We start from the raw sequence: 26107 nt of genomic DNA, 5'->3' as shown, positions 1-26107 counted from the left end.
AAAGGAGGAGACGCGGCGCTCGTGCAGTCTGTCTCTCTGTCTGTGAAGTCAGTGTGTGTATATGCCGACACGTTACAGGCAGCGGCAGTTTTGAACTCCATATCCGAATAGTTTACGAACCAGGACTCTGAAGCTGTGGGGAAGAAAGAACAAGCAGAAGAAGGTGGAGTAGGGAATTTTAAACGGGCGCTCAAGTATTACTGCTTTACGGCAGAGCCAGTGAAAGGTGAGTGATTATTAGTCACTAAAACTATAATAAGAGCAGTGTTAAGAGTTTCGCAATGTTATAATTCAGTTATTGAGGAGTAGCATAAAGTCATTCTGATAGCCTACTGCACTGAGAAGAAAAACCTTAACATGATGCCAGTCTGGAGAGTTTGATGTTTCTGAGTTTTGGAGAAGTTACTTGTCTCAGTATTAAAAAGCTTTTTTTTCTCCTTCTGTTATATCTTCCTCAGCAAAAATTGCACAACTGTCTGCAAAACAGAGAGCCAAACAGAGAAGGGAACGACTCAAGTCTTAAGTCAGCGCAGCATAATGGGTCTCACCATATATCACTGCCTTCTCTGTTGCCAAACGATGGTATCAAGAGGCCAGGATTTCCTTTTGTTGTCTGGGAATTACTTATTGATTCCGCACTGAGTGGGCATATTTATTTTCAGTGCAACATGAACAACAACATGCCTTCAAACGAATCATGTCACAATGCCACCTGCAGTGGGACTCTCACCGTGAATGGGGATGGCAAGCCGGCAACGAGCATCATCATGTTTTTGGCAGGTGTGGGGGGAAACCTCCTGGCTCTCTTCATCCTCGGAGTGCACCAGAAGGAGCATCGCTCTAGGTCCTCTGTCTTTTGCATCCTGGTGACCGGCCTGGCCCTGACCGACCTGCTGGGAACCTGCCTCCTCAGCCCTTCTGTGTTCATCTCCTACGCCCGCAACATGTCCCTGATAAGTCTGGGCGGTGAAGGCCTGTGCAGCCTCTTTGGCTTTGCCATGAGTTTCTTCGGCCTGGCGCCCACGCTCATCTTGTGCGCCATGGCCGTTGAGCGCTGCCTGGCCATCAGCCACCCTTACTTTTACTCTGTACACATACGGCGCAGCTTTGCCAAATTCACTCTTTTCTTTATTTACCTATTTTCTTTGGCCTTCTGCCTCCTGCCATTAGCCGGTTACGGCAGATTCAGACAGTACTGTCCTGGGACGTGGTGCTTCATCGACATGGATGCGACAGGGGATGAGAAGGCCAACTTGGTGCTGGCCTTCTCTCTGTCCTACTCGTCCCTCATGGCACTGCTGATCTTGGCAGTGTTTGTGTGCAACGGTTCAGTGATTGTCAGCCTGTGCCAGATGCACCGGAGCCAGATGATGCGGCGCGGCTCTGTCGGCTCGACAGGGAGAAGGAAGAGGCTGAGCCTGGCCTGGTTCGGACAGGGGGAAGAGGAAATGGACCACCTTGTTCTGCTAGCGCTCATCACTGTCATCTTTGTGGTCTGTTCCCTGCCTCTCACTGTAAGTTCACATTTCATCTTCCCTCAGTGTGTGTGTGTGTGTGTGTTTGTCTGTCACATGTCCCTTTTTTTTTTAAATGTTGCAGGCCCTCTGTGTGACTTTTACAACACATTTTGTGGTCTATCCTCAGCGTTTCTGTGTTAGATTTGACCTCTGAATCATGATATGTCGCCATCTTAAGAATGTATTACATTTCACACTGGAAATGGAGGGAAGAGCTGACACCCTGATGTGTCATTTATTCAGTTGCTGAAACATGAACTAAAAACCTCCTCAGCAAAAGAAGAGAAAGTTTGAAAGCGGAACAGAAAAAAATTATTTCTGAAAGGGGTTTTGTTATCTTTTGTTATCATCAATATGGGTCCCTGACTGGATGTCAACACACTGTCTGTAGAGTTTCCAGCATGGATTAGGTTCATTTTAGCATTAGATTATGTGTCTGCAATAATGAAATTAATTCCTTTCACTCAGACTGTAATCATAATGTACATAGTTAACTCAGCTGACATGGTTACCGTTGATGTGTTGTTGTTTTCTTTGCTGTGGTATGTGTTTGTGTGCCCTGTTGGCGTGTGCTTTTCTCTGCTGGCTCCAATAAAAGGTGTGCCTGACAGTGCAGCTTTTGCCACACAAGGCATGCTGTCACTGTGTATGTGTGTTTGCGCTGTGCATTTGTTTACTTAGCTGCATATCTGTCCCTATTTGAGAGGAGTGTGCCAAACCTGACAACCCTGGAGGACTGGTCCTGCCCAGCCCTTCCCGTATGATCAAGCTCCTGTGGCAGGAGTTCCAAGGTTAACCAGCCTCCCTGTCTGTGTGTTCCCTAAACATTAGCCAGAGGTCCTGAGGAGAGTCAAGTTTGGGCAATAAAAAACAGCTGGAGGATGTGATTAATGTGAGTTATATTATAAAGGTATCCATGCGTTCATATATTTATGCTAGCCTTTTAAACAGCGGTGGTCTGATGATCAAGTAGTTTACAGGAAGCAGTAAAAAATGTCCTCTCGCTTCACCAACTACTCATTGTCTGCACGGGACTGTTTGCGGTAACACTTGGTCTGAAGGTTTGACTAACCTACGGTGCATGTAGCGGTATTTGCCCAGAGTTGTGGTTGAGAGGGAATGAACAGAAATGACGATGAATACTTGTCAGCACTGTGTGAGTAAGCTTTCAGGAAATTGAAAGCACCAAACTTCACCACCTGCACAGTGTGTATGTGTTCTAGCTGTATAGTACTGTAGGTTGTTTATCTTTCGGTTTCCAAATAAAATTGGAAAATGTGCAGTTTCACCAAGACCCATGTTGCTAAAAGGAAATGCCCAGCAAATGGTCATTTTCTTTTTTCTAACTTCCACTTTGCTCTTCTAAAATAAATCTCTAAATTAATTTGATAATTTTACAACCCTGATTGTACTCATTAAAATTCATAATAGAATCATCTCTGGTAAACAATCTAGAGTCACATGCCTGATTAGTATAATAGCAAGCTGAATAATTCAAGACCCTGTTATTAAGTAATTCATGATTCATGTGTCATCTCAGCAGCTGTGTGTATGTGTGTGTGTGTGTGTGTGTGTACATGTGTTTACTTGTTTGCTCATGTGAATGTACACCCTTGTGGTTATAACCAAAAGAACGGAGACAGCGGTGATGAAGTATGCGAGTGCATATCAGCAATTTCCAGACAGATGTGGCTTTATGATTAACACCAGTTAGTTGGCCCGAAGCATGACAGATGTTGGCAAGGAAGTCTGATTATGTTCATTGCAGTGACACAAGCCGCATTCAGTCATTATTCTTGTACACAACGATGTGCCAACACAAAGCCTCCAGCATGTGTTTCCGGTTAGTCTTAATTTACTGAAAGCACACTGATGTAACTGAATATACCTTGGAGAACGAGGCTTTTAAGCTCTGAAGAACGGGCTCTGTCTGCAGTTTGCCACATCAGCAGGAACTTCATGCTGGTAGATGTGGGTGAATGAAAATGAATGCCTTTTTTAATGTAAATTTGGCAGAGGTTTTTGTTTGAATAATGTATTTATTTTATTTCACTTTGTGTTTGAAGATAAAGTTGCAAGATCATGTATGTAAGTGGCTTTTGGCCAAAAACAGACATGGCAGCATTTGCTCTTGACATTTCTGAGATGTGACTGTTTCTTCAGCAAGAGTGGACATTTTTCAGGAGTCTAAAGTTCACCGGTGGTGGTACGATCAAAGTGGTAAAAGACAATCAGATGGGTTGGACTGTCTGAGAAAAGATTCTCAGACAGACTGAGAAAAGATTCTCAGACAGTCCCACAAAAAAAGATTATTTTTTTTGGAGGTGATCAACTTGTGTGTGGTCAGCTGATGTAACTTTTGAATGTTTGTCCTGTTCAGTGTTACCAGCTTCCCAGGCTTTTCACTCTACAGTGACAAGGCCAGGGCCTTGGATATTATTTATCACCTCCAACTGATTTAAACCTACAGTACATACTGTGCAATTACAGTAGACAGCTAAAAGAAAAGGTTTGAACTTGATGTGAGTAAATGTTATCACTGTAGCTGTTCTGTGAAAAAATGTTTGATTTGTTTGATGTAGCTTAAAACAGGAGGTCCTTCTTGGTTTGTTCTAGGTAGGACTATTGACACATTGTTAGAAAGTTAGTGCCAGGTGGAATACATGGTTACAGCTGGTTAAACAAATCAAATACAGCAAGAAAAATCCATCTCCAGCTGTAGGACGAGATCCAAAGCCTCCTGTCTTCTGATCAAACACACTTAGAGCTACATTATCTATCCACCAAATTTGCAATACAGTTAAAATACATTACACAAAGACAGTTTGGGTTGAAACAGTAAGTTGATCAAAAAAGTGAATCGACATCACCTGTCGCCTCACAGCAAGAAGGTCACAGGTTCAAACCCCGGTTGCCTTTCTGTGTGGAGTTTGCATGTTCTCCCCGTGCCTGCGTGGATTCTCTCCGGGTGCTCTGGCTTTCTCGTACCATCCAAAGACATGTGGACTAGGTTAATTGGTGACCCTAAATTGTCCTTAGGTGTGAGTGAGTGGTTGTTTGTCTATATATGGACTGGCGACCTGTCCAGGGTGTACCCCGCCTTTCGCCCGATGTCAGCTGGGATTGTCTCCAGCCCCCGGCGACCCTGTATGCAGGATAAGTGGTTGACAATGGATGGATGGACGAACATCACCTTAGCTTATCATTTAAAGCACAAATGCCAAACGTGGTGGCTTCTCAAATTTGCTTATTTCTGATTGTAAACAAAATGTCTTTGGGTTTTCTGATTGTAAACAAAATTCTTTGGGTTTTTCCCTCTCAAAGGGAAATCAACATTACACCATTTGGCCTTTCTTCACTCCTCTTTGTCCTGCCATCTTCAGTTTATAAATGATCAAATCTGTCTCTTGCAGGGCAACAGATATAGACTGATCACTATTCCCCCTCCCTCCTGTTCCCATGGGAACCAAAGACGTTGCCTGGGGCCCATATGTTGCTAGTCAATGCCTGGATCAATAAAGTGCTGTGTTCATATTACAAGCTTTTCGCAAGATTGAAAGTGGTTTAAGCTCTAAATGTCAGCCATAACCATATTAATCAATAGTTTGAAAAAGTGAAAGAGTGTTATGGGAAGCGCTCAGTAAACCCAATGCTAGGTTTGTTTTTAAGGGACTGTAGCAACTTTAATGCGGAGCAGCACTGTGGGACAGATTTGAATCACTGTTGCTTTGGCTTAATGATAAAAGTTTTCCATTAGTGTAGTTACCGTGTCCGAGTCTTAGTCAGCAGACTAATATTGACTTGTTTAGATGACAGAGAGTGCAACAAAGATCAATACACTAGATTATTCCTTTATGGTATTATAAGTGCCAAAGCAGCAGCTGTAATGAGATGATTAAGTGTTAAGAAAATGCTAGTTTGAGAAGTTGTACCCTGTGGAGTTTTTTGTAAACATTTACATTCATGGTTTCTCACCAAAACACACTGTATGTATCCTTCAGGTGTAACAAACATGCTAAATGCATTTCCTTTCTCACAAAACATTTAAGTTGCCAGTTTTTTAATTATTTTAATAATTAATTTGAAACCTACATTGTTTACATCCATGCTTGCTTGCCAGCAGTTTTCTTCTCCCTTGTCTTTTGGCACACTTATACATTTCTTGGCATGTTAACACCATCAGAAGATTTAACATTGTTTGACATTTACATTTTACATTTCAATTCAAAATATAATGTAATGTTTCTGATTTAATAACTTGTAGACTCCAGGAGGATTGTGGTTGTCTCTGGGTTATGGCTGGTACGTTTGTTGCATGTGAACCCTCTCTCCCCTCTGCTCTCGATCACTGTCTCTCCACAAGGGCTACTAAATAAAGCTAGAAAATGCAAATGAGCAAAAAACCCTCAGAGGTTCACAGGAGCACAGCACTTTCTGTCAAATGGAAAAAGACAAATGGAAAGGTCAAACCCCTTCCAATAGCTCTGAGCAAACTGGGCAAATGTGATGATTGTCAGGAAGAAGATAAATAAAAGCAAGCAACTCTGACACATTTACAGTCACAGGGAATCATGCCTCCAGGAGTCAGTGCAGCACCTCATAAATCTGGGCTGTCTGAAAGACTAAACAGAAGGAAACCGTGGAGTTAAGTTTTTAAAAAAGCAATGTGAACCTGTACGAAGCAAAAGATTTTCAAGATGCAAAAACTTAATTGTTTATCTGTTCAAGAACTCTTAGACTTAAGGGGCCACTAATTCTAGATGAGATCCTGCTTTAAAACGATTAAAACAAGACAAATGTGACAGTTTCTTTCTTTAACCACTTTAACCATAAGCATGCATAACTAACTCAACATTAGAATAGTTACAAAACAGCCAGGAACTGTGAAGTCCCTTGACAGGCCCAGTCAAGGCCCGCACTTAGAATGCCTTTGAAAATATGCAGAATTACAGGATGATAGCTACAAATGGACACTCCCCACATCCAACTGGAGACAGATTCAGTAAATCGGTGTGGAAGAACCAATGAACAGGGGAAGACCCTAAATCCAAACGTATCCAAGAAGACTCAAAGCTGAAATCCCTGTAATGCCTTCCAGAGTTGTAATGAGATGAGCTCACTTTTGCAACCACACAAAATGTGGCAGTTGAACAGTTGGTCACAGCACTGTAATGCATCTTGACCTTTGCATGAGTTTCAGGTGTCAGATAATTCCACACAGCATGGGAGTGGTACAGTTAGACATGTAAAGACATACAGGCTGCGACAGACTGAAGATAAATGTAAATGTAAATGCTCCGTACTTGTATAGCGCCTTTCTAGTCTTTTCGACCACTCAAAGCGCTTTTACACTACATCTGCATTCACCAGTCACACACATTCATACACTGAGCCTAAGTGCTCAAACGGAAACTAACATTCACACTCACTCATACACTGGCGGAATAGCCGCCAGGGGCAATTCGGGGTTCAGTATCTTGCCCAAGGACACTTCGACTTGCAACCAGGGGGAGCCAGGATTGAACCGCCGACCTTCCGATTAACGGCTAACCCGCTCTACCTCCTGAGCCACAGCCGCCCAAATAAGATAAGAGCCTGTTATTGTGCTGCAGGTGCTGCCAGGATATAAATGTTATATAGTGAGCTTGGTCCAGGTTTCTATATGGAAAGATGACGCTCTGCAATCAGCAGCTGGCTTTGTGGACTGAACAATGAGGATTGCCTCACACACACACGCACACTTAGATGTTCATATTCATGCAAGCAGGCAGGCTTGCTAATCCTTCCCTTCATTACTAGACTTATCCTGTTTTTCGTCACATTTAACTCAGTTTGAGACACACAGGAGAAAGTGGACAGCCAACGATAGCATCAAAGATCCTCAAGGTAATGAAGTGTAGATATTGAACCCATATTTTATGTGTCATTGAAGTATTTTGGTACTAGAAACATGGCCTTAGGCTTCAGTCAGAGGACAATAAGAGGGGAGCATGTGCTGAAGAGAATTCTATTGGCTAAGGCACAACAAGATGGCAAAAACAGACATGGACAGTAGAGTTTATTGTTCCATGATGTGTTTTTAGTAATCTGAATGAAAAAAATGTGAGTCAATGACCTACTTATGTACTTAATCTAAACTCAAATAGATCCTGTGCTGTTTTATGGCAAATTAACTTTATTGCCTTTTGTGGAGATTTTGACTTAAACCTGTATTAACTTATAACCTATTTATTTGGCCTCTCGGGGGCAGGAAAAAACAGCTGTAAACATTGACATATCATCACCTTGTAAGTGTATGTAACTCACCTTGTTTGCAAACATTTATTTACACATCTAGCAGATATGGAGCAGCATTCATTTTAAGTCGTGTTTCTGGCCACCTGATGAATGTGACTGCATTCTCTTTTTTAGTTCAGTCTCTTTCAGGTCTGTTGGTCTCTACCAACTCCTAGAGTAAATATCTGTCTATCTTTATCTTTAGTTTTGTGCTGTGCAGGCAGCGTACAGAGGCTTTTTAGAGCCTGCCACTGCTAGAAAGAACTCTGATGAGAGCAGTGGAGTGAATTAAAAACAGTAAAGTTGCCACTGGAAAATCAAAACTATGCTAAAAGACATTAAAATGCTTTGTAGAGCTTGGGGTAACTGCAGATATAGGTGATAATCCTCATTATGAGTGACCCCTTTCACACACAAGTGGCCATGTGATTTATGGCTAATAAAAAGTTATTGATTATAAGCATGAAATCTCTCACATGTTTGAAAAGCCTTCCATTGTCCCCATCATCGTCACATTGTCGTACATTTTGTTAATGCTTGAGTTGCTTTATTTTTCTAGAAGTTTTTCTAGAAGTGGAAACAGTCAACGCGGCTGTTTTTTTGGACAAGTCATGATGCGTCACAGCTTAGTGTTAACTATGTGCAGATTTCTAATCAATACAATTTTAAATTGAACACGGACTGCAACAATTAACAGTATCCATTTTGGATGGTCATGTATTATGCACCCCGCGACCCTGTACATAGGATAAGCGGTTGACGATGGATGGATGGATGTATTATGCAATGTTATTCTCTGTCCCTTGAGTGATCTCTGTCTACTTCCAGTCAGACTGCTTACCACATATTTTCTCTGCAGCTACATATTGAAAACATTACTTTAGTGGTAGAACTGGGGGATATAGACAGAGAAAATACCATCAAATTCAATCATTTCCCTGTACTGGTAAACTCTCAATAACCCTTTAATTATAGGCCCTTTATTGTTATCCTAATGCTTGTGTTGGTTGCAGTCTAGCATTCTCGAGAGTGAGAGAGATCCATTGTGTGTTTATGAATAATTTAAGTAGGTAAGTATTGGAAGTATGACATGTAGTTTGATTCAACTGACAAATATGTTTTAAACAAATGAAAACCACATATTTGTTGACCTGCAGTAACCCTTTGACAAACATGTTTGATCAAAAGCCCAGCAGTGTTGGAAAAATATGTGAGTTTGTGTGGAAACATTCTTTCATTTGTGCTTATTTTAATTTGTGAGGTTACAGACATGTACAGGAGTTCAGCTTATATTACTGTAACTTTTGCACTGACAGAAAATATTTTTTTATATCACCAGTCGTGACTGCATCATAGATGGACTTCTTACCCGTGGGCTGCCACTTAAATTATGTCTGCATTCCATGGGGGTCAGTGAAGATTGTAACAACATGTCGAGGTGAAGCACAATTTGGCTTGCAATTTAAATTCTGCATGCTGTTATAGTGTCAATTGGGACAGAGTTACAGTTAATTAACACTAAAAGGTCTTGCCTAAAAAAACAGGAGGGGTATGGGGCTCAGGGCCAATAAGAGGTGTGCATCTGTGCAAGCTAGTTTTATGTTGTTGAAGAAGAAAGCTTCATTATTACCTTTAGGTTTAGCTAAAGGCTTTAGACATCTCTCATTTACTACCCTTGTTTGTCAACTAATTTTTGAGGTATTTGTAACAGATAATTATAGTTCCTATGAAACATGTGCGCGCATTCTACTATTCCCTGTAGAATCTGCTGCGATAGTTTCAAGGCTTACATTTAACATTTACATTGAGCAACTGATAAAATCTTATTGATCTTGGCAAATGGAATTAGTTGTGGGAGTCAAGAGTCATCAGCCCATAATAATAGCCATGTTCATCAAAAGCTGCCTCCAGACTGATTTGTTAAATTACTCATGTTCTACGTACAGATACTGATTTGTTTAATGGTTTGCTTGATTCAGGCTTCTCTTATTTACATGACTTAAGATTATTTTGTTCCACATTCGAGCCAAATTTTATATAATTTCTCAGCACACCACGCTATATTTTTATTTTTGTCACTTTGCAAGCATGCTAAGGAACAAACTGCCTGAGCTGATATACAATACAGTGCCTGTGTGTAAAGTTAAGGCCGTTTCCCCTCTGATCTGACACATGCTGTCACTCTTGAGTATCTTGTCTTGCCGCATCATAGCAAGATCACCTGACTTAGTGAAGTATTACAGGAGGGCTGTGTGGTTGTCAATATGACAGACAACAAAAAAAGGTGAGCTAAATGTGAGACAAACAACATAAAGCTGAATGATGACACCTTGCTAGCAGACAGTGAAAGTGTTATTTCTGTGCACAAAGTAACAAAAGTTGAATTTGAATTTATTTCAGGATAAACCCTTGAGATGTATCATCTTATTTTCGAGTGGGTCCTGCAACATATATGTACCAAGCGCTGAGGATCTCTCATTGCTTGTGTGAAAACAAGACCAGCATGAACAGGAGAGGTTGTTCTCTTGCAAAACACTTTCTAGAACATGGTCCAATTAGTCAGTCAATCCATTATTTGACTGACAGAAACTCAACAGCAAATTCAACTGCTATTCTATGGTCTATAAATATTTATGTATTTATGTATATAAAATTAAAACAAGTGGCTTTTGGATTTCATTCACATAATTTGTTGCATCCCAGATGAGCTCCTCTTCTTTTTTTGTACCTTGTATTATCTTGAAATTTGGATCTTCCTCCTTCCCCCACTAGCACAGGTTGAGGAAGATCACTGAGCTAGAAATGTTTTTTCGATGTTCTACCGATTTGTGTTCAATTGAAAGGTCAATTCATATTTCACTCTGTGTAAGCAAGGCACTGCTAAGCATTTTACCAATTCCTGGTTGTCTTTGAGAGAGACAGCAATAACGATGGATTGGTGTGCAACGTCACACGTCTAAATGTCAGGTTGTCTAAATAGGGTTTATCAAAAAAGCTTGGTTGAAAGTACTCACAGTTGTTGCCAAGACATACAGAAAATATCAGCAAATCTTTCTCACGCAGCCGTTTACCGTGCTCTCCATGTTTGCTCTTTTGGTTTCTTGCCATGTTTGTTATTTGTCTATTCATCAGCACATTCGTTGTTCTCACAGCATTGCGGGAAACGTGCTCCACACCCAAGTCTAGAGTTCCTCAACGTCGTGGGATCAATTCATATGAAGGGACTGACATCTGGAGTTTTGCTTAAACAGATATATGGCTTGATAACTTTAATTTGAAGAATTATATATGATTTATAAATTGGTGTTAACAAAGGAAGGAGTTTTTCTTGCATTCAAATTCAAATTCAGTACAATTCAGTACCAAATCCACCTTTCTTAACCAATTAAATCTCATTATGTTTACCTTTAAACATTTGCAAGTCACTTATAACCAAAATAACTACAACTCAACATCTTTTGTTGGCTGAGAAATCAGAAACACAGTTTTTAGTGGCAGCTTAACTATGAAGTTGATCGGATTAAAATCTCGACATGATATTAATCAGTTCAACTGGGAGATTGTTTTGGCCAGGTCAGCGGAAAAAAAGTAGTGAACTCATCTTTGATCCATTGTTATTATGTAAAAATTGATTATAGCTGCTTTAAATTGAAGTTACTTTAGAGAAAACTCAACACTGAACTACAAAAACTCAGTCCTGTTTTGTAAATGTGTATTTTCACTCACAAACAATCTTTGGCTGAATACCACTAGCTGCAGAGAGCACACCAACCAGAGATCAGCCAAACAAATAATTTAGTCAATTTAGTTATTTGTCTGAATATAAAATCCCAACACAACATGTCTCAGCAACGTTGCTCTTGTGTCCATGAGCATGCAATGCACCTTCGAAAAGCTTAAAACTGTAGTGTTTTCCCAGTTTAATGTGAGCTTCAGATGAATGTTTTGGTGTTGGTTGGGGGGTTTGGGTGTCCTCCCCCAAGAAAATTTTATGTTTTCCAATGAAAAATATGTAATCAATATGTAAACATCATATTGGGCCATTATTTTCACCGTATCTCTGAACAAATAGTTGGAAAAGCTAGAGCAGATAATAAATAAACAACACCCAAAGATCAGCCTACTGGAGGAACTACAACCTTTAGATCTGGATAAAGTAATCTGGTTGGTTCTGTTGCTCCACAGTGATTTTACAGTGATGGAACAGTGGGTAATATGACCTCAGAATCATTATAGATAGATATAGATATAGACTGTTCATGTTTGCCTTTTGTGTCTTCAACTTCTGATATTTATCTGTAGACATTAATATAAAAATAGGCAAAATGAGAAACCTCTTCCCTTCTGAGGTGCTTTTTATTTGCACATTAAAATCCAAAAAGAAACGTCTCCTCATTAGCTTAAAAGGACTAGTTTGCATCATTAATTAGCTTTACTAACCTCAGCTCCTCCAGTCACCACAGTCCTTTCTTTTCCAAAACCACTTTTTCAGACTTTTTCAAAACTGAAAAATAATTTAATCAGTCTGTACAGGACAGAGCTGCAGGCCACGTCAGTTTAGTCTAAGTTTGTACCTGATGTTCTCAACATTGGACAAGTAGGCAGCAATAAAATACAGCTTCCAGTTACTTTCAATAAATTGAGCTAATGTTAAGTTGCATAGCAGCTATGTAGCTGCTGCAGAAGCTTTCTTGAGTGAAAACATTTGTAGCGCATAGTTTAATGATCGGGAAATTTTAGTAGTGGCGGTCGTGATTCCGCCGCTGCTGAATGCATATAGAGGAAACACTGTTACTTACGTACAGCTGATCTAGTCTGTCCAGTGAAGAGAGATTAAACGTCTGATAAGAATTGAGTTATTATCTTAGCATAATGAATCAGGGTATTTTGTCAACTGGATGAAAAATAACCCATCCCTGGTGGCAACATAATAAGTTAATCTTCTGGGAAATGTAGTTACAGGGAGAACAATAGGATTCTTGTTTCATACTCCACCTTGCCAACAGTCTCAGGAGATATGTGGCCTAATAAAACTTGGCAGAGATGAAGCAGTGAAATACAACACCCTTACATCAAATAATATCAAAGTGAAGCACAATGTGGTGATAGTCTGTTGTGGTGCTGAGGGACATGTAAAAAGAGAAATTCACTTAAAGCCTGATATTGCCAAACACCTGCTGCAACAATGAATCAGCTTAAATAAAATGACATGAGAAGGACGCATCATTTTCACCATTAGAAGAAAAATTAGTAACATACATAAAATTAAATCTTTGGCGTGACAACGTCGGGGAAAGGATGTCATCAGGGTTTTCAGTCTAGTGAGAAATATTCCCTTTGCTGTTCCATGAACCTTTCTTCATCTGGCATCAGATGATTTTGCGTTAACCTTAAAAAACATATTAGATGACCAGTCCTATTATGCTGTGGGCTGGGTGTTCACTTTTCTATCACAACTAGTAAAAACTGATCGGACTAATGTGACATCACAGCATGAATCACTATTTCCTGCATGTTAACAGCAGAAAAACACTCAGTTGTACTATCAATTACGTTTTTTTCTCATTTTGGGAATAGGCGTCGTCTAAATTTCCTTGTGATCATTCCAAAATGTTTTTCTGTTACGTTTGAAACAAATTCTTTCGTCAAGGAGCATCAAAGCCAGAGTATGCAGACAACCGGGACACAACAGATTCAACAAGATAATTGCAGCCAGGCAGCCAGTGCAGATTCTGTGGTTTTGGGATTTTAGGGCCCAGTCAACCCTAGCTGATGTTTACAAGTGCACAGAACCTGAAAATATGTGATGGGAATAAGTTTCCTCCCTCACTGTCCTAAAAATACCTCCATTAGGGTCAGGGAATCTATGTATTATTTGTTCTTTTCATATCCAATTGGGAATCCAAAACTGGAAAATGAACAAACGATTCGTTATGGTATTTATTTATGAATCCAAAACACACACACTCACACACACACACACACACAAAAACTAATAACTGCTTCTTTTTTGTACTTCTACATCACAAATAGGAAATGAAAAAATGGGCCACAAACCAAATATGATTTTGATATTTAATGTGTCATATTTGTTAACGAAGAACAAGTTGTTATTTATTTTGTAGTGGAATCCCAATTGAATATGAAAAGAACAAATTATACACAGGGTATAATAAATTGAACTGTGAATAAAAGTGAAATGTGTGAGAACTTTACTGTAAGCAGAACCAGGCACTTTTCGAATGAACTGGTTCAGATTAAGTCCATTCAGTTACCCGCGGGCTTCCACTTGCAAGAGAAAATTAAAAACGGAAACCAAAAAAACTTACAGTTTGTTCCACTTGATTTTCAATGTTCATGGACATTAGAAAAATTAGAAATAGTTTTGGATTAAAACAGAAAACTAGATTATACTTTAGTACCATGACCCTACTTAATATCATTTATAGCACTCAATGTTGAAGCTGGATTGAATGTCTGTGGATGAATTAAAGAAGAGTTTAATTTGTTTGGTAACACAACAACTCTGGATATGTAACAGTGGGTAAATCATGATCTTTTACCTAATTTTTATTTTTATTTTTATTAATTTCATCAGTGCAGTGTCACATCTGTCTGCGTAAAGCGCATGTTGGTTCAGTATTGGGTTCAGTATTTAATGATTAATTATGCTATAATCAAAACCCATGTTAAGTCGGGACAAAGGAGTCGAGACAATTGCTCATAATTTGAGACTATACCATATTTTCTTTGGACACCCTAACTCGGACCTACTTTTTCTTTAGTAAGATAAAAATGGAAACTGACTGAGACTGAGTTGGCTACTCACATACAAAATATTGAAAGAGATAGTGCAACATTTAGCTTATTTTAGGGATTAGAAGATTGATACAACTTGCATGTCTGCAAGGCAGGACTTTTTCTTGGCTGGGATCATTAACAAAGTGTTCCCCGGCTCCCTGGCAACTTGACAGAGCAAATAAATAGTCCTTTGGACAAAGGCAGTTGTTTTATGCTTTTTCCAGTGTTCATGCTAAGCCAACCAGCTGCCTTACAGACATCATAGTGGTACTGATCGTCTTATCTTACTCTTGCCTAAAAGGTCAATTAATATTTTTCCCAAAATGTCAAAAAATCCCTTTACGTTTGCCAGTTGCTTGGAGAGAGCCAGGGAGTTGAGTAAAAATCAATTCACAAAATCATCAACATGTCTTAGATGGCTTTAAAGTCTTTTAGGCATCAGCCGTTCTGTGCAGGAAGCCTCTGCGCACTGCTGAATCCCGTGATCCAAGTGTCCATCCTTCATATTACCTGCTGTTTGAGAGTTTGCCTTTAGATGCCCTTTTAATACTGATGGCCACACAGCAGGCAGCCCAGCACACAAATTTATGGTCCCAGCAGCCCAGTTGAATGTTGACAGTGAGAAGTGCTGGATACCAACTGTCCTGACAGAGAAATTATTTAGGAAAAAAAACCTAGCCAACTTTCCCAGGATGAAGAAGCACAGCTACTTGTGTGCTAAAATAGTGTTTCTAAAAAGTTGGCAATACTGCAGCACACACCGAAATCAGCCAGTGTGCTTTAGGATGCACTCTTCCCATGTTCGGTCATATCAGTTCACTTTAATTGAAGTGTGTCATGACATGTTTGTTTTTTAAGTCTCACAAGAAAATCATTTTGAAATGACACATTAATTTGGCTTATTGTCATAAAACTGCAGCCCAGCAGTGCGTGTCCTGTTACAGTATGTATTCAGTTACCTTTGTTTAAATGCCAAAGAAAGTTACCTGGATTATCTGGGTTAGAGAAAGCATTTGAAAGACTGTGAGCACTGCCAGGAAACTTAATGCAATTACTATCAGATAAAAGCTGAGATCTATAGCTTCTGTACATTGACGCCCAGTATGGAAGTGGGAAGTAAATTAAATTGTGATTTTACGGACAAAAATCCATTATAGTACTTACAAACAGATATTCAAAATGTCCTCAGTCGACCCCATAAAGTCTTGAAAAAAAGTAATTACTCAGAGTGGAACAGCCACCAGGGGCAATTTGGTGTTCAGTGTCTTGCCCAAGGACACTTTGACATGCAGCCTGGAGGAGCCAGAACTGTTACACTGAGTAGCAGTATATAAAGCAAGTAGAGCCAACTTATATATCACCATATTTAAAACCAAAAAGCTACACATTTTAGTACCCAAAACAAACATCCAAGTACCAGGAACATACCCAGAAAAGTCACTGGAAGAAGAATTACAGGAAAAAACACCTCGGCTCATTAGATCATCATTACAATTTGTTATGATGATGTAACAACACGTCTCTAGAGTTCAGGATGGCAAGCAATACAAGCAGTCAGACGTTTTTTATCTGATCTGGTTGAACCCCTATTCAGCCACATTATCCAAACCATTGAAGTTGAAAACAAATGTTCTGACATAAATGCTGGATTTTCAGAACAACATGCTGGTTCAAGTTTGACCAACTATACTTACACACAGTTTTTCAATGTCGTGGGCAACTGTAGTGGGCCTTTTGAGTACATTCACCTACATTTTCATGGACAATTAGGTGGTTGAAAGGATTATATAGTTAAACTAGGAATTTATTTACAGCCCATCTGGTCGTCTGACCCTTTGTATTGCTTGTCCATCTAATAATGTTATCACAGATGTTATCATTGCCCCAGAACCCACTAAAGAAGTTACTATAACGAAAAGCCTACAAAAATAGGACCTAGATTTGAAAACAAGAAAAATGATTTCGAGTAGATGCTGTGCATTGTCAAAGAAAATAAAAGACACAATTTATAATGCCCCTATGTGCTTGACTATTAGCAAATGAGATGATGAAGTGTGCACAAGGACTGAATTAGAAAAATGTGGGTGGTGGCTGCCGTCCAGCTGGCTCTTTGTGACAGGATGTGTGTCGCAACTAACATGAAATTTAGAAAATTGATGTGAATTGACTCCAATAGTGATATTAAACATAAGTTTAAGTCAACAATAATCACACAAATCCAAGCTATCGCGTTCAATTTGAAATCATTGCTTTTTCTTTTTTTTCAGAACGTGACAAAGAGCATGAGAGTCTTCTCTTGGCACTAACATCTTTCAAAGATAATCTGTCCCTGATCTCAAAGTGTGTAGCGTACATGGCATCATCAAAAATTCAGCACCTTACATCAGCATCAACAAAGAGGTACAGTATAGGCGTGGGGCCTTTGCAGTGTTATCTCTGTTGAGGAGGAGCTGCAGTGAATGCCTGTTGAGTCTCTGTTGCAACACACACAAGGTTTTGCAACATGGCCAATGTCAGCCTAGTCACGGCATATGTCACCTTAACCAAATTGTAAACTGGGTTTATGTTGGGTTTTTTTGGCTTTCCACAGTTGCTTCCACTTCTTTGGTGTTTTGTGGCTTGTGTGTTTTTTGTCAGCAAACAGCAACTCCTATAGCTTCTTGTCCCACAGATATCTCAGAGAGCTCACAGTGACAATTTTAATTGCCCTAAATTCTTCTTCTTACATCACTCACGGGGGGGGAAATTGTGATTATTATTATAGGTTCTATAGACATAAAGGCTGTATGTTATAGTTATTATATTTCACAGACAGGAAGAGAATGCTGCATAAAACAACATGCATAATTTATAGCACTAGGCAGTTGTGTGTGCGTGAAAAATAAGTTGTCTTGCTCTGTGGTCACTTTTCTTCCCAGACTGGAGTGTCAGAGTGGGGGACTCTTCTCTGAAATAGTTTTTTCACTGAATTCCATTTTTGGTCTAATGGTTCCAGGTAACCGACAGCCTCAGCCATTTCTTAAAGAGGAAGCTCACTAATGGACTTTCAGACTGCGTAATTCCCCTGGTGAAACTTGTCTTAAGACAAACACAGACTGACTTTCCTGCTTCACGTTGCTGCCACCTATATTAACATTTGATATTTTCTTGGTCCTGAAACAGAACATGTTCAGGAAGCTATAGATGTGTTTTCTGTGTTGAAGAAATCGCATGTGCATCTGAACACCCTTGTCAGTGCACACCCACTCATTTTTCCTCTCTGTATCTTTTCTTGTATTGATGACACAAGCCACCACACTGTGGAGTGGTGAAATTCCCCTTGAGCAAAGAAACATTCTGCTAACCTTTGCATTAACATCTGCACTATATGACTCACCACCAGCATATTATCAGGTCGCCCAGGAACTAAATGTAGGACAGAGGTCACTGTGGTTACACAGCCGAGGAAAGAAATGTATATTTGTTTCTTTGACTCTGAATTGGAGCCTCGTGCTGCACAGAAGGAGCTCAGGGAGAAAAGGATTGACATTAACAAAAGCAACACCTAATTCTGGGTGCTGTTTGAGAGAGATGAAGGCTGTGGATGGAGATCCAATCAGATTTGTGAATCCTCCTGGATCAATACACTTCATTGGACAGCTCCTTGTCAAGCAAAAACATAATGCTCAACATTAAGTGTGTGTTGAACTGAAATGTACCTTCAGAGTTACAAGAAATCAAGGCTGGAACTTAGATTCTAAAAAAGGGCACGTGGTGTGAAGATAAATGAGAAGTGAGAATTCTGACGAAATGAACGAAACACAACATCAGTAAACATGTTACTATGTACATATACTGGATCACCTCATCCAAAACTGAAACTTTAGTTAGTTCTATTTTGGTAAACTGTGCTGTTGTATCATATGTACATGGATTCACAATCATAAAAACTTTAAGCAAGATTATGTTTAAGATTATTAGCAAGTTTTTCTTTGTTTAATCAGTACATTAAAGAGGTGGTATTGTGCTTTTTGGCTTTTCCTTCTCCTTTATTGAGTTATATATCTTTTTTGTGCATGTAACAGGTTTGCAAAGTGAAAAAGTCCAGCCCAAAGGGAGTTCCCATCTCCCACAGAAAACTCTGCTCTGAACTGCTTGAAAACAGCTTGTTTGTAGTCCAGCCCTTCACTTCCTTTAGCCTACTTGTGACGTCACAATGAAAACGCGTCATAAAGCTTGCCAAGCGGCTAGCAGAGGTCAGACACACCCTCAAACCAAGCTAGTCTGAGCGGAGGCCCTTTGGCTCGTCTCGCCTTTGTTTGGGTTTCCATTGTAGAAATGTTGTACCTGCTTCCAGGTACTTTTGTTCGTATCACCTCACCTCCATCGAGGTTCCAAGCAAGCTGAGGGATACTAAAATGTAATGTGCAAACACGACAGACTGCTGATTGGTCAGAGAGAATATTCACTATTTACTGCATCATCATTGCTGCACCAGACAGAGGCCAGCAACAGAAAGTTTTATATTTTACAGTTTTCGTATGGAATTTCATCACTAAATCCACTTCTGAGAAGTTTTGAGTTGAGAAATCAGCTGTATAGATTTCAAATATTGACAGTTTTATGAGAAGTGATGGCGGAACAAAAATGTGCTTGAATATTTTCGGAGTTGAGGAGCTCCGCAAGTGGCTGCGGGGGAAGTCTGTGCCAACCCGCGGGAGGAGCGCGTGAGGCCGGCCAGCCGCCCGCTCACAGAGCTCTCTGCTCCCACCGTCACACAGACCGCTGCAGCAACAACGGCAGAGCAAAACAAAGCTGGAAGGTTGAAACGTTTTAACTTAAAAAAGAGAAAGCTGTGTGGATCGCTGGTGTGTGTGTCGCAGTTGTGTGTGGCGTCGCTATGACGACAAGCTACGTACTATCTGTGGATACTATCTGCAATGGAAAACGGAGCAGTAGAGTCGAGTCTATCGATTTGCGCTATGGTAGCATTTTTCGGCAAGGCAGCATAGATCGTCAGAACACCGGCAACAGTTCAACATTTAGTCCTGATGGAAAGATGTGGAACATGATGTTGTGGACTTGAGAGTAACTTATACCATCTGCTAGGTTACGGTGATTTGGATCACACTTGTTTCTTACGACCCACCCTTCTCTGCTTCTGATTGGCCCTTTAATGAATTTTTTTTGATAGAGATCTGATACTTGATACTGTGGTAAAGAATGTTAAAATGTTATGTAAAAGTTGTTTTACAAAAAATTAAAACTACTAATTTTAACTTCAATAATCAAGCTTTAACTACAAAGAGCACTCTGTCATTTCAAGCTTTTTTTCCTAAGAGTTATCTGTAAATAAAAACATCAAAGTATTTATCCCCCAAAACGCAGAAGACCTCCAGGACTTTTTTCAGCCCCGATTTATGTCTGCAGGTCTTACTTTAAGGCTTACAGCCCCAACAAACCTCTACCAAGAAGTAAAGCTTAACGGTTGAGAGTGCATTGTAAAACTGATTCAAAAACATGATTCTGACAAGTGAGTGGGACCTGCCCCACGTTAAATTAACAGATGATAATCTATCAGTTGTGTTTATAGCTTTTTTCCACTGCCTCCAAGTGGGTTTGACAAACACATGTGAGATTGACATAAATCTTCTCACATTAATAGAAGGCAATTCCCTGTATTTTCCAAAATGTTGTGATACTCCTTAAAAGACTTGTGCAGCACTGCAGCATTTCTCTCTCTCCCTGTTTGCTCACTGCTGTAAACAGTTCTCTCTGAAAGGCCTGTAATCTCCGCTCTGCCTCGTCTCATCCCTGTGTAATGATCTTGCAGTGAAACAGGATCAGGAAGAAAGATTTGGGAAGAGTCCTCCAGGACCAACAAGATGGAAAATAATGGGTCCTAGAGTGTAGACATCCATTACGTGGTCTGTTTTGTGAAAGACACAGCAGTCATCAGCCCCAAATAGCATCTTATGTATCTCTGTCAGGATGTACCCATTTACACCAACTGGGTCCAGGTGCCAGAAGAGTCTCAGCCATCAGGATATCTAGAAGTATTAGACCTGAAAAAATTAGTTGATTAATCAATTAGTGCAACTATTTTGATAATAGATAGTTCCAGCTTCTCAGTTGTGTGGATATGCTGCTTTTAACACCTTGACGCCGATTGTCGCGAATTCGCATCATAGCTCTTCCTTGCAGACTGCAAGCCAAGATAGCACATGAATTCCCCCAATGCCTGTTGGTGCATATTCAATACATACCTAGGAACCTTTTGCAAGCCCTGGATTCTCGTTTATGCCTGTTGTCACTAATTTGCATCATACCTACACATACCTGAATTTATATATTTTCTATGTTCTATAGAGAAATTAACAATCTCCACTTAATTTAACATCAGCTTGAAAGCAAATGAAAACACAAATTATTATTTTTTTGATTGTAAAACAATTCAGGCGTTAAGGTGTTAATACTCTTATGTGATAGCAAATTGAATATCTTGTTATCTTTCTGTTTTTAAGATGCTTTATGACTCATTACTGAAGAAGCTTTTTGGATGACTGACGGAGATGTAGAAGTGATGAAAAATGAAATAAACAGTTTAACAGATATAGTACGGACATAGTAGTTTTAAATGAGTCCAGCTACAGATTGCAAAGCAGCAGAAGGTGATACATACGTGTTTGCACGTGTACAACATGCAGTGTATGAGTAGCTTTCTGCATATGTTGTGTATACATCTGTACAAATGTGAACATGCTGGAGTTATATGTCTTGAAGCATGCTCACGGTTTGTTGTTTCAGTGCTTCTGCATTGGTATGATTCTCTGTTCTCCTAAATAATGACCCTGATCCTTGCCTCCTGTACACTGTTCCTGGCCTGCCCTTCATCCACAGACTGATGTGCTAATATGCTCCTGTTTAAGGAGAGCCTGACATATCATCAGTTATGGCCCCACAGCCAGAAGTGCTTGAAGAAGACAGCTTGTGATTAGTGTCCCTCTCTGCAGGGCTTGAGGTCTGCTGAGAGGACCATAAGAGGCAGGGTGGCATGCAGAAGCAGGGGTGATGGTGGTAATGTGGTGAGACACAACAAGGGCGAGGGTGGTGGCAGAGCATCTGAAGATGCACGTCTGTTTGAAATGTTGTCTGGCAACACTGCATGATGAATACAGTGTACTGTAACTCGGTGTTGAGCACAAGTTGAATCTGTCATTGTGTTTGTTAGTTATGCCAGGAGGGCTAAGATTAATTTTTACGTTAAATATTATTTCAAATAACAAATTGTTGCAAGAATAAGGCCTTTTGGTTATAAGCCAAGACAGTTAATGGTTGTGATTCTTGTTGTAAAAGAAATTAAGGTAAAAAAAGACATATTATACTATTTTTTTTGCGGTTTATGAAACATATAGTTGATCCTCTGCCTCCTGTATTGGGTTGGTATCCTGGAGAACAACTATTTAGATCTGGTCAAAATGTTATGACAATAAGGTTTGACCTAATAACTAGTAGCTGCAGTTAAAATAATATATATTTTCTCCAATACTACTAACTTTTTTTCAATGTATGCATATATATTTAGAACAAAGTAATACCTTCATTTACAAAGGATCAGTTCTGTAGAGAAGTTTAATAAATTGTTTATCCTCGCTCAACTGTAATTTTTGGTTATGTTATGTTATGTAAGTTATGTTATAGCTTGTAATGCTACAGTGACATCCTGTTAACAGTGCTGACTATTGGACACTGCTACAGATGTTTGACATCGCATGTGAAGTTGTGAAATGTTTACTTGGTTTCATGCAGTCGTTGTGGCAATCAGCTGTTTTAAAAAGGAAACATTTTGCCCTTTGAAAGGTGACTGTCACCGCACTGTGTTAACCTGTGTAAATGTCAATTCAAGTCTATGTGTCCGTGTGGGCATTACTTTCTACATGTATACTTCATGGAATAAGTGAAATGAGTAAGAATACAACAGCAATTCTGACAACATCGATTGTGCAATTCAAGAAATTACACACAACCACAAATAACATGATTACTTCCTAAAAAACAACAGAACATCTGGGCGTTGTTTTGTTCCACTGTGGACTGTGACCACTCCTGACACATCTAAGAATATGACGCTGTTCCAGAGTTTCAACGTTATTATGGCATCGAGCTCAGCTCAGAGCTTAGAAGAATCACAAGAGAATTGCTGTTGTTTAGGCTTTGCATACGGGCAGCCTCTTCCTCTCCCTCTCTTTGTCTGTTTTGTGGGTGTATCTGAGAATCAATATGTAAGGGACCGCATCCGGGTAAGTTTAGCCACTTAATAAGCATGTACGGGACATAATCTGCCCTGTGTCTGATACCTCTGGTTTGGCCTACCTCTGTTGCTCCCCCTGGCCTCCCTCACTATGTCTCTAGATTATTAGTTTTCAGCCCAGGCCCTAGCAACAGAGAAACATTTACACCAATGCACAAAAGCACTCAATCAGCACAAGCCATTAATTAGTTCACTGTTTGTTGGATATTTCATGGAGGAAATGGAGAATTGTTGATAGAGAAGAGGAGCGAGGTGACAAAGAAGCTTCCTGGGCCAGCTGCTGCTTCTCTCTCTGCCCAGGGTGTATAAGCAGCCAGCTGCTGCTGTCTGGGCTGCCTGTCTGCAGCCTGTCATACCTTAAAGGTCAAAGCAGGAAAAAGTTGGGGTTTTGTCATGTAGCATTGTCTGCATCTGTACTCGGGAACCTAATCTGAAAATTAAAGGTGTACTCCCACATGTTAACACGTGTTTTATTGGTATAAAGAGTGAGATGTTGACATTTGGTAAAGCCTAACATAACCACAGTTTTAACTGACACTGATACTAAACACCCGGTCATGTGTTCTCATCTGCTTTTAACACCAAAGTGCCGACACCTCCGTCATGTAACACTGTTACAGAGGCTTTGATCTGGTTTGATTTGGCTCCATCCAGCAGACAAAATGTTTAATCTTGGGTTGACAGGTTAACAAAAATTCTGTCCAGTGAACAAGCTACCTTTTGGAAATATTGATTACGACTGTTTATCAATATAGTGAGGAGAGAGCAATGATGTTGAGACCAAGCTGATGAGTTGGCTACAGATAAAACTACATGCTGAGTAGCTTGCAGGGAGTGAGTGTGAAGCAGGTCATTTATGTTACCAAAGCCGCTATGGATAATAAAGGTTAAAATCTGAGACAGAAAAGCAGCAGTACTCTGCATCCTGACACCTAAACTGAGGACACACCATTTTCTAGGCCTTACATTTGTAACCTAGGAATAGTAAAACTTTGTCTAACCTCGAACATCTCTTTCTTCAGATTGCAGGCTTTATCAACGCCATTCACCCATTTTGTGGCGACACAGAGAACCTGACAGCCTTCCGCTTCTACGCCCTCAACCCCATTGTGGATCCCTGGGTCTTCATCATCTGCCGCAAGTCTGTGTTTCGCCACCTTTGCTCTCTGCTGAGCTGCCGCTTCAGCAGAGGAGCCATGAAGTCAACAGCACACTGTGCGCTGTCTTTACCCCTTGACAATCACATACAGTGCAACCCCCCAGATGTGACAGTTCCACAGGCCAACATGTACCCAAATTTACCTCCGTGACCTAACAAAAACCCTCAGCTGTGCAGGGTGTCTGGAGGCTGGGAAACTTTCAACTCTAATAAAAATTGGAATGAACTTTTACATTTGCATAAAGGATTCTTCCACTCCTTTACCTTATAAGGCACACAGACTTTGGCAAAGAATAATGTGTCACAATGGAAATCTTCTTTCTTTCTCTATGAACTAACTAAAAAATTATTGCACTGGGTCTTGAACTATCATTGACTGATGGAAACTGTTGCAAGGAGAGATGTGCCATAAAACAAACAGCATTGTAACTTAGCACTAAGGAACACATCAAACCATATCATGCCTATGAATAATATACTGTAAAATAAGAAATATGCACTCGGGTAATCAACATGCATGAATGTATACTGTCTTCTTTTTTATCTTAGCCTTTTCTTTAAGACACAGCAGATAACCGTCGGTTAATGGATTGTCCTCATCTACAATTTCTAAGACATGAGATGCAGGTCACTCTCAACATGAAAATCATAGTTTATTTCCCTCGCTTTCATCACTGGGGGCGATGACATGTTCATAAATTTCCCCTGACCAGAATTATGATGTAGCAGTCATCAGTTACCGGTCAGAGTGATCCAAGAGAGAGACATGTATTTTATTCAACTGAGGAGAAGTTTATTAAAAAATTATTTGATCACCAAAGTTATCGCAACTTATCCATTCTGGCACCAAACAATAGATAAGATACGGCAATCCATCCAATAGTTGTTGAGACATTTTACTCAGAACTAAGAATGTGAACCTCGTGGTGGCAATCGACAAAAAGTCAGGGGATCAGTAGGCATCTTTTCGGGAACATGAACGCCTGCACAGAACTTTATGGCCATCCATCCAATAGTTGTTGAGATATTTCACTCAGGACCAAAGTGGTGGAAAGACAGACCGACACTGCCATCTCTAGAGCGACACCTGTTTTCTAAAACACACATCTTATAATCTCATATTGCAGCATTGTTCCGCCTGCAGTGGAGCGCAGACCACTAGTACTATGAAACAAATAATATACAGTATGTGTACCAAGAATATGCACCATATCAGAATCTCATCTGTTTGGCTGCTGTAGTCAGTCAAAAACTTCTTATCCAGACAATTATGTCACTGTATTGCCTGAACATTTGATTCCACCCTTCCTTCTCATTTTCACTGATTTCTAAGCTACTTATGATGATTATCTGTGAAGAGTCTCTCACATTTGAAAAACTCTGCTGCTGCAAAATGCACTGGGAGGATTAGTCCTTTGTTGTTGTTGTGACTTTAATGATGTAACTGCATTTAATGTAGCACATTTATGCCTTTTCACTGTTCTATAATGCTGTATCTCCTTGCAATGCTTTGGTTTATACAGTGGAGTGCAGCATATATGAGATATATGGATAACACAGATAGTGATTTGAATTTGTTTATGTTTGTTTTTCGGCTGCATTGCACATTCACTTTACACTTTATAGTCCTTAAATGCTCAATCATGCATGACCCGAGGTAAGTCAGACACATCACCACTTGTACAATTGGTCTTTAAGGGTATGAGGATTTGAGTAGTACAGCCATTAAAATTAATGAAAGAATACATTTTTAGAAAAAAAAAAATTGTATTCTTTATACAGTACACATTTTGTTCATGTGAAATAAAGTATTAATAAAGAAAAACTGTCTCACAATGTCTATGTCACTGTTTATGCTGTTATATGTGATGTTCAACACTCCTACATATTAAAAAACATACTGCTCTCTATCTCAGTTCATGTGTAGTTCCTGACTGTCATGAGACCTGAACACATTTGCTGTGCGTTTACAGTAAATGAAATGGAAGCAGTGCCAAGATAAACAGAAGATGTTTAAGTTTACATGATCATTTGTTTTTGTCTTGTTAAACTGTAACATCAACC

At 39.8% G+C, this 26107-nt stretch overlaps 1 protein-coding gene across 1 annotated transcript; it reads left to right on the top strand.

Annotated features, from left to right (window-relative positions):
• On the top strand, positions 1–25951 carry ptgir (prostaglandin I2 receptor). Its single transcript, XM_038693836.1, has 3 exons — positions 1–226; positions 459–1514; positions 23907–25951. The coding sequence occupies exons 2-3, from the start codon at positions 669–671 to the stop codon at positions 24192–24194; spliced, it is 1134 nt and encodes a 377-aa protein (XP_038549764.1). The 5' UTR covers positions 1–226; positions 459–668; the 3' UTR covers positions 24195–25951.
• The last annotated feature ends 156 nt before the right edge of the window (positions 25952–26107 follow it).

This window comes from Micropterus salmoides, unplaced genomic scaffold (genome assembly GCF_014851395.1).
Source record: "Micropterus salmoides isolate LMB-PRFRI ecotype aquatic unplaced genomic scaffold, ASM1485139v1 Ms_hic_scaffold_3, whole genome shotgun sequence".
Lineage (NCBI taxonomy): Eukaryota > Metazoa > Chordata > Actinopteri > Centrarchiformes > Centrarchidae > Micropterus > Micropterus salmoides.
The sequence above is the reverse complement of the archived record's forward strand: the minus strand, read 5'-3'. Positions and strand labels throughout refer to the sequence as shown.

Excerpts from the sequence above, each read along its gene's own strand:
- ptgir (XM_038693836.1), top strand. The coding sequence starts at position 669 with ATGAACAACAACATGCCTTCAAACGAATCATGTCACAATGCCACCTGC. Across the intron at positions 1,515-23,906 it reads TCTGTTCCCTGCCTCTCACT|ATTGCAGGCTTTATCAACGC; the intron begins GTAAGTTCACAT and ends CTCTTTCTTCAG.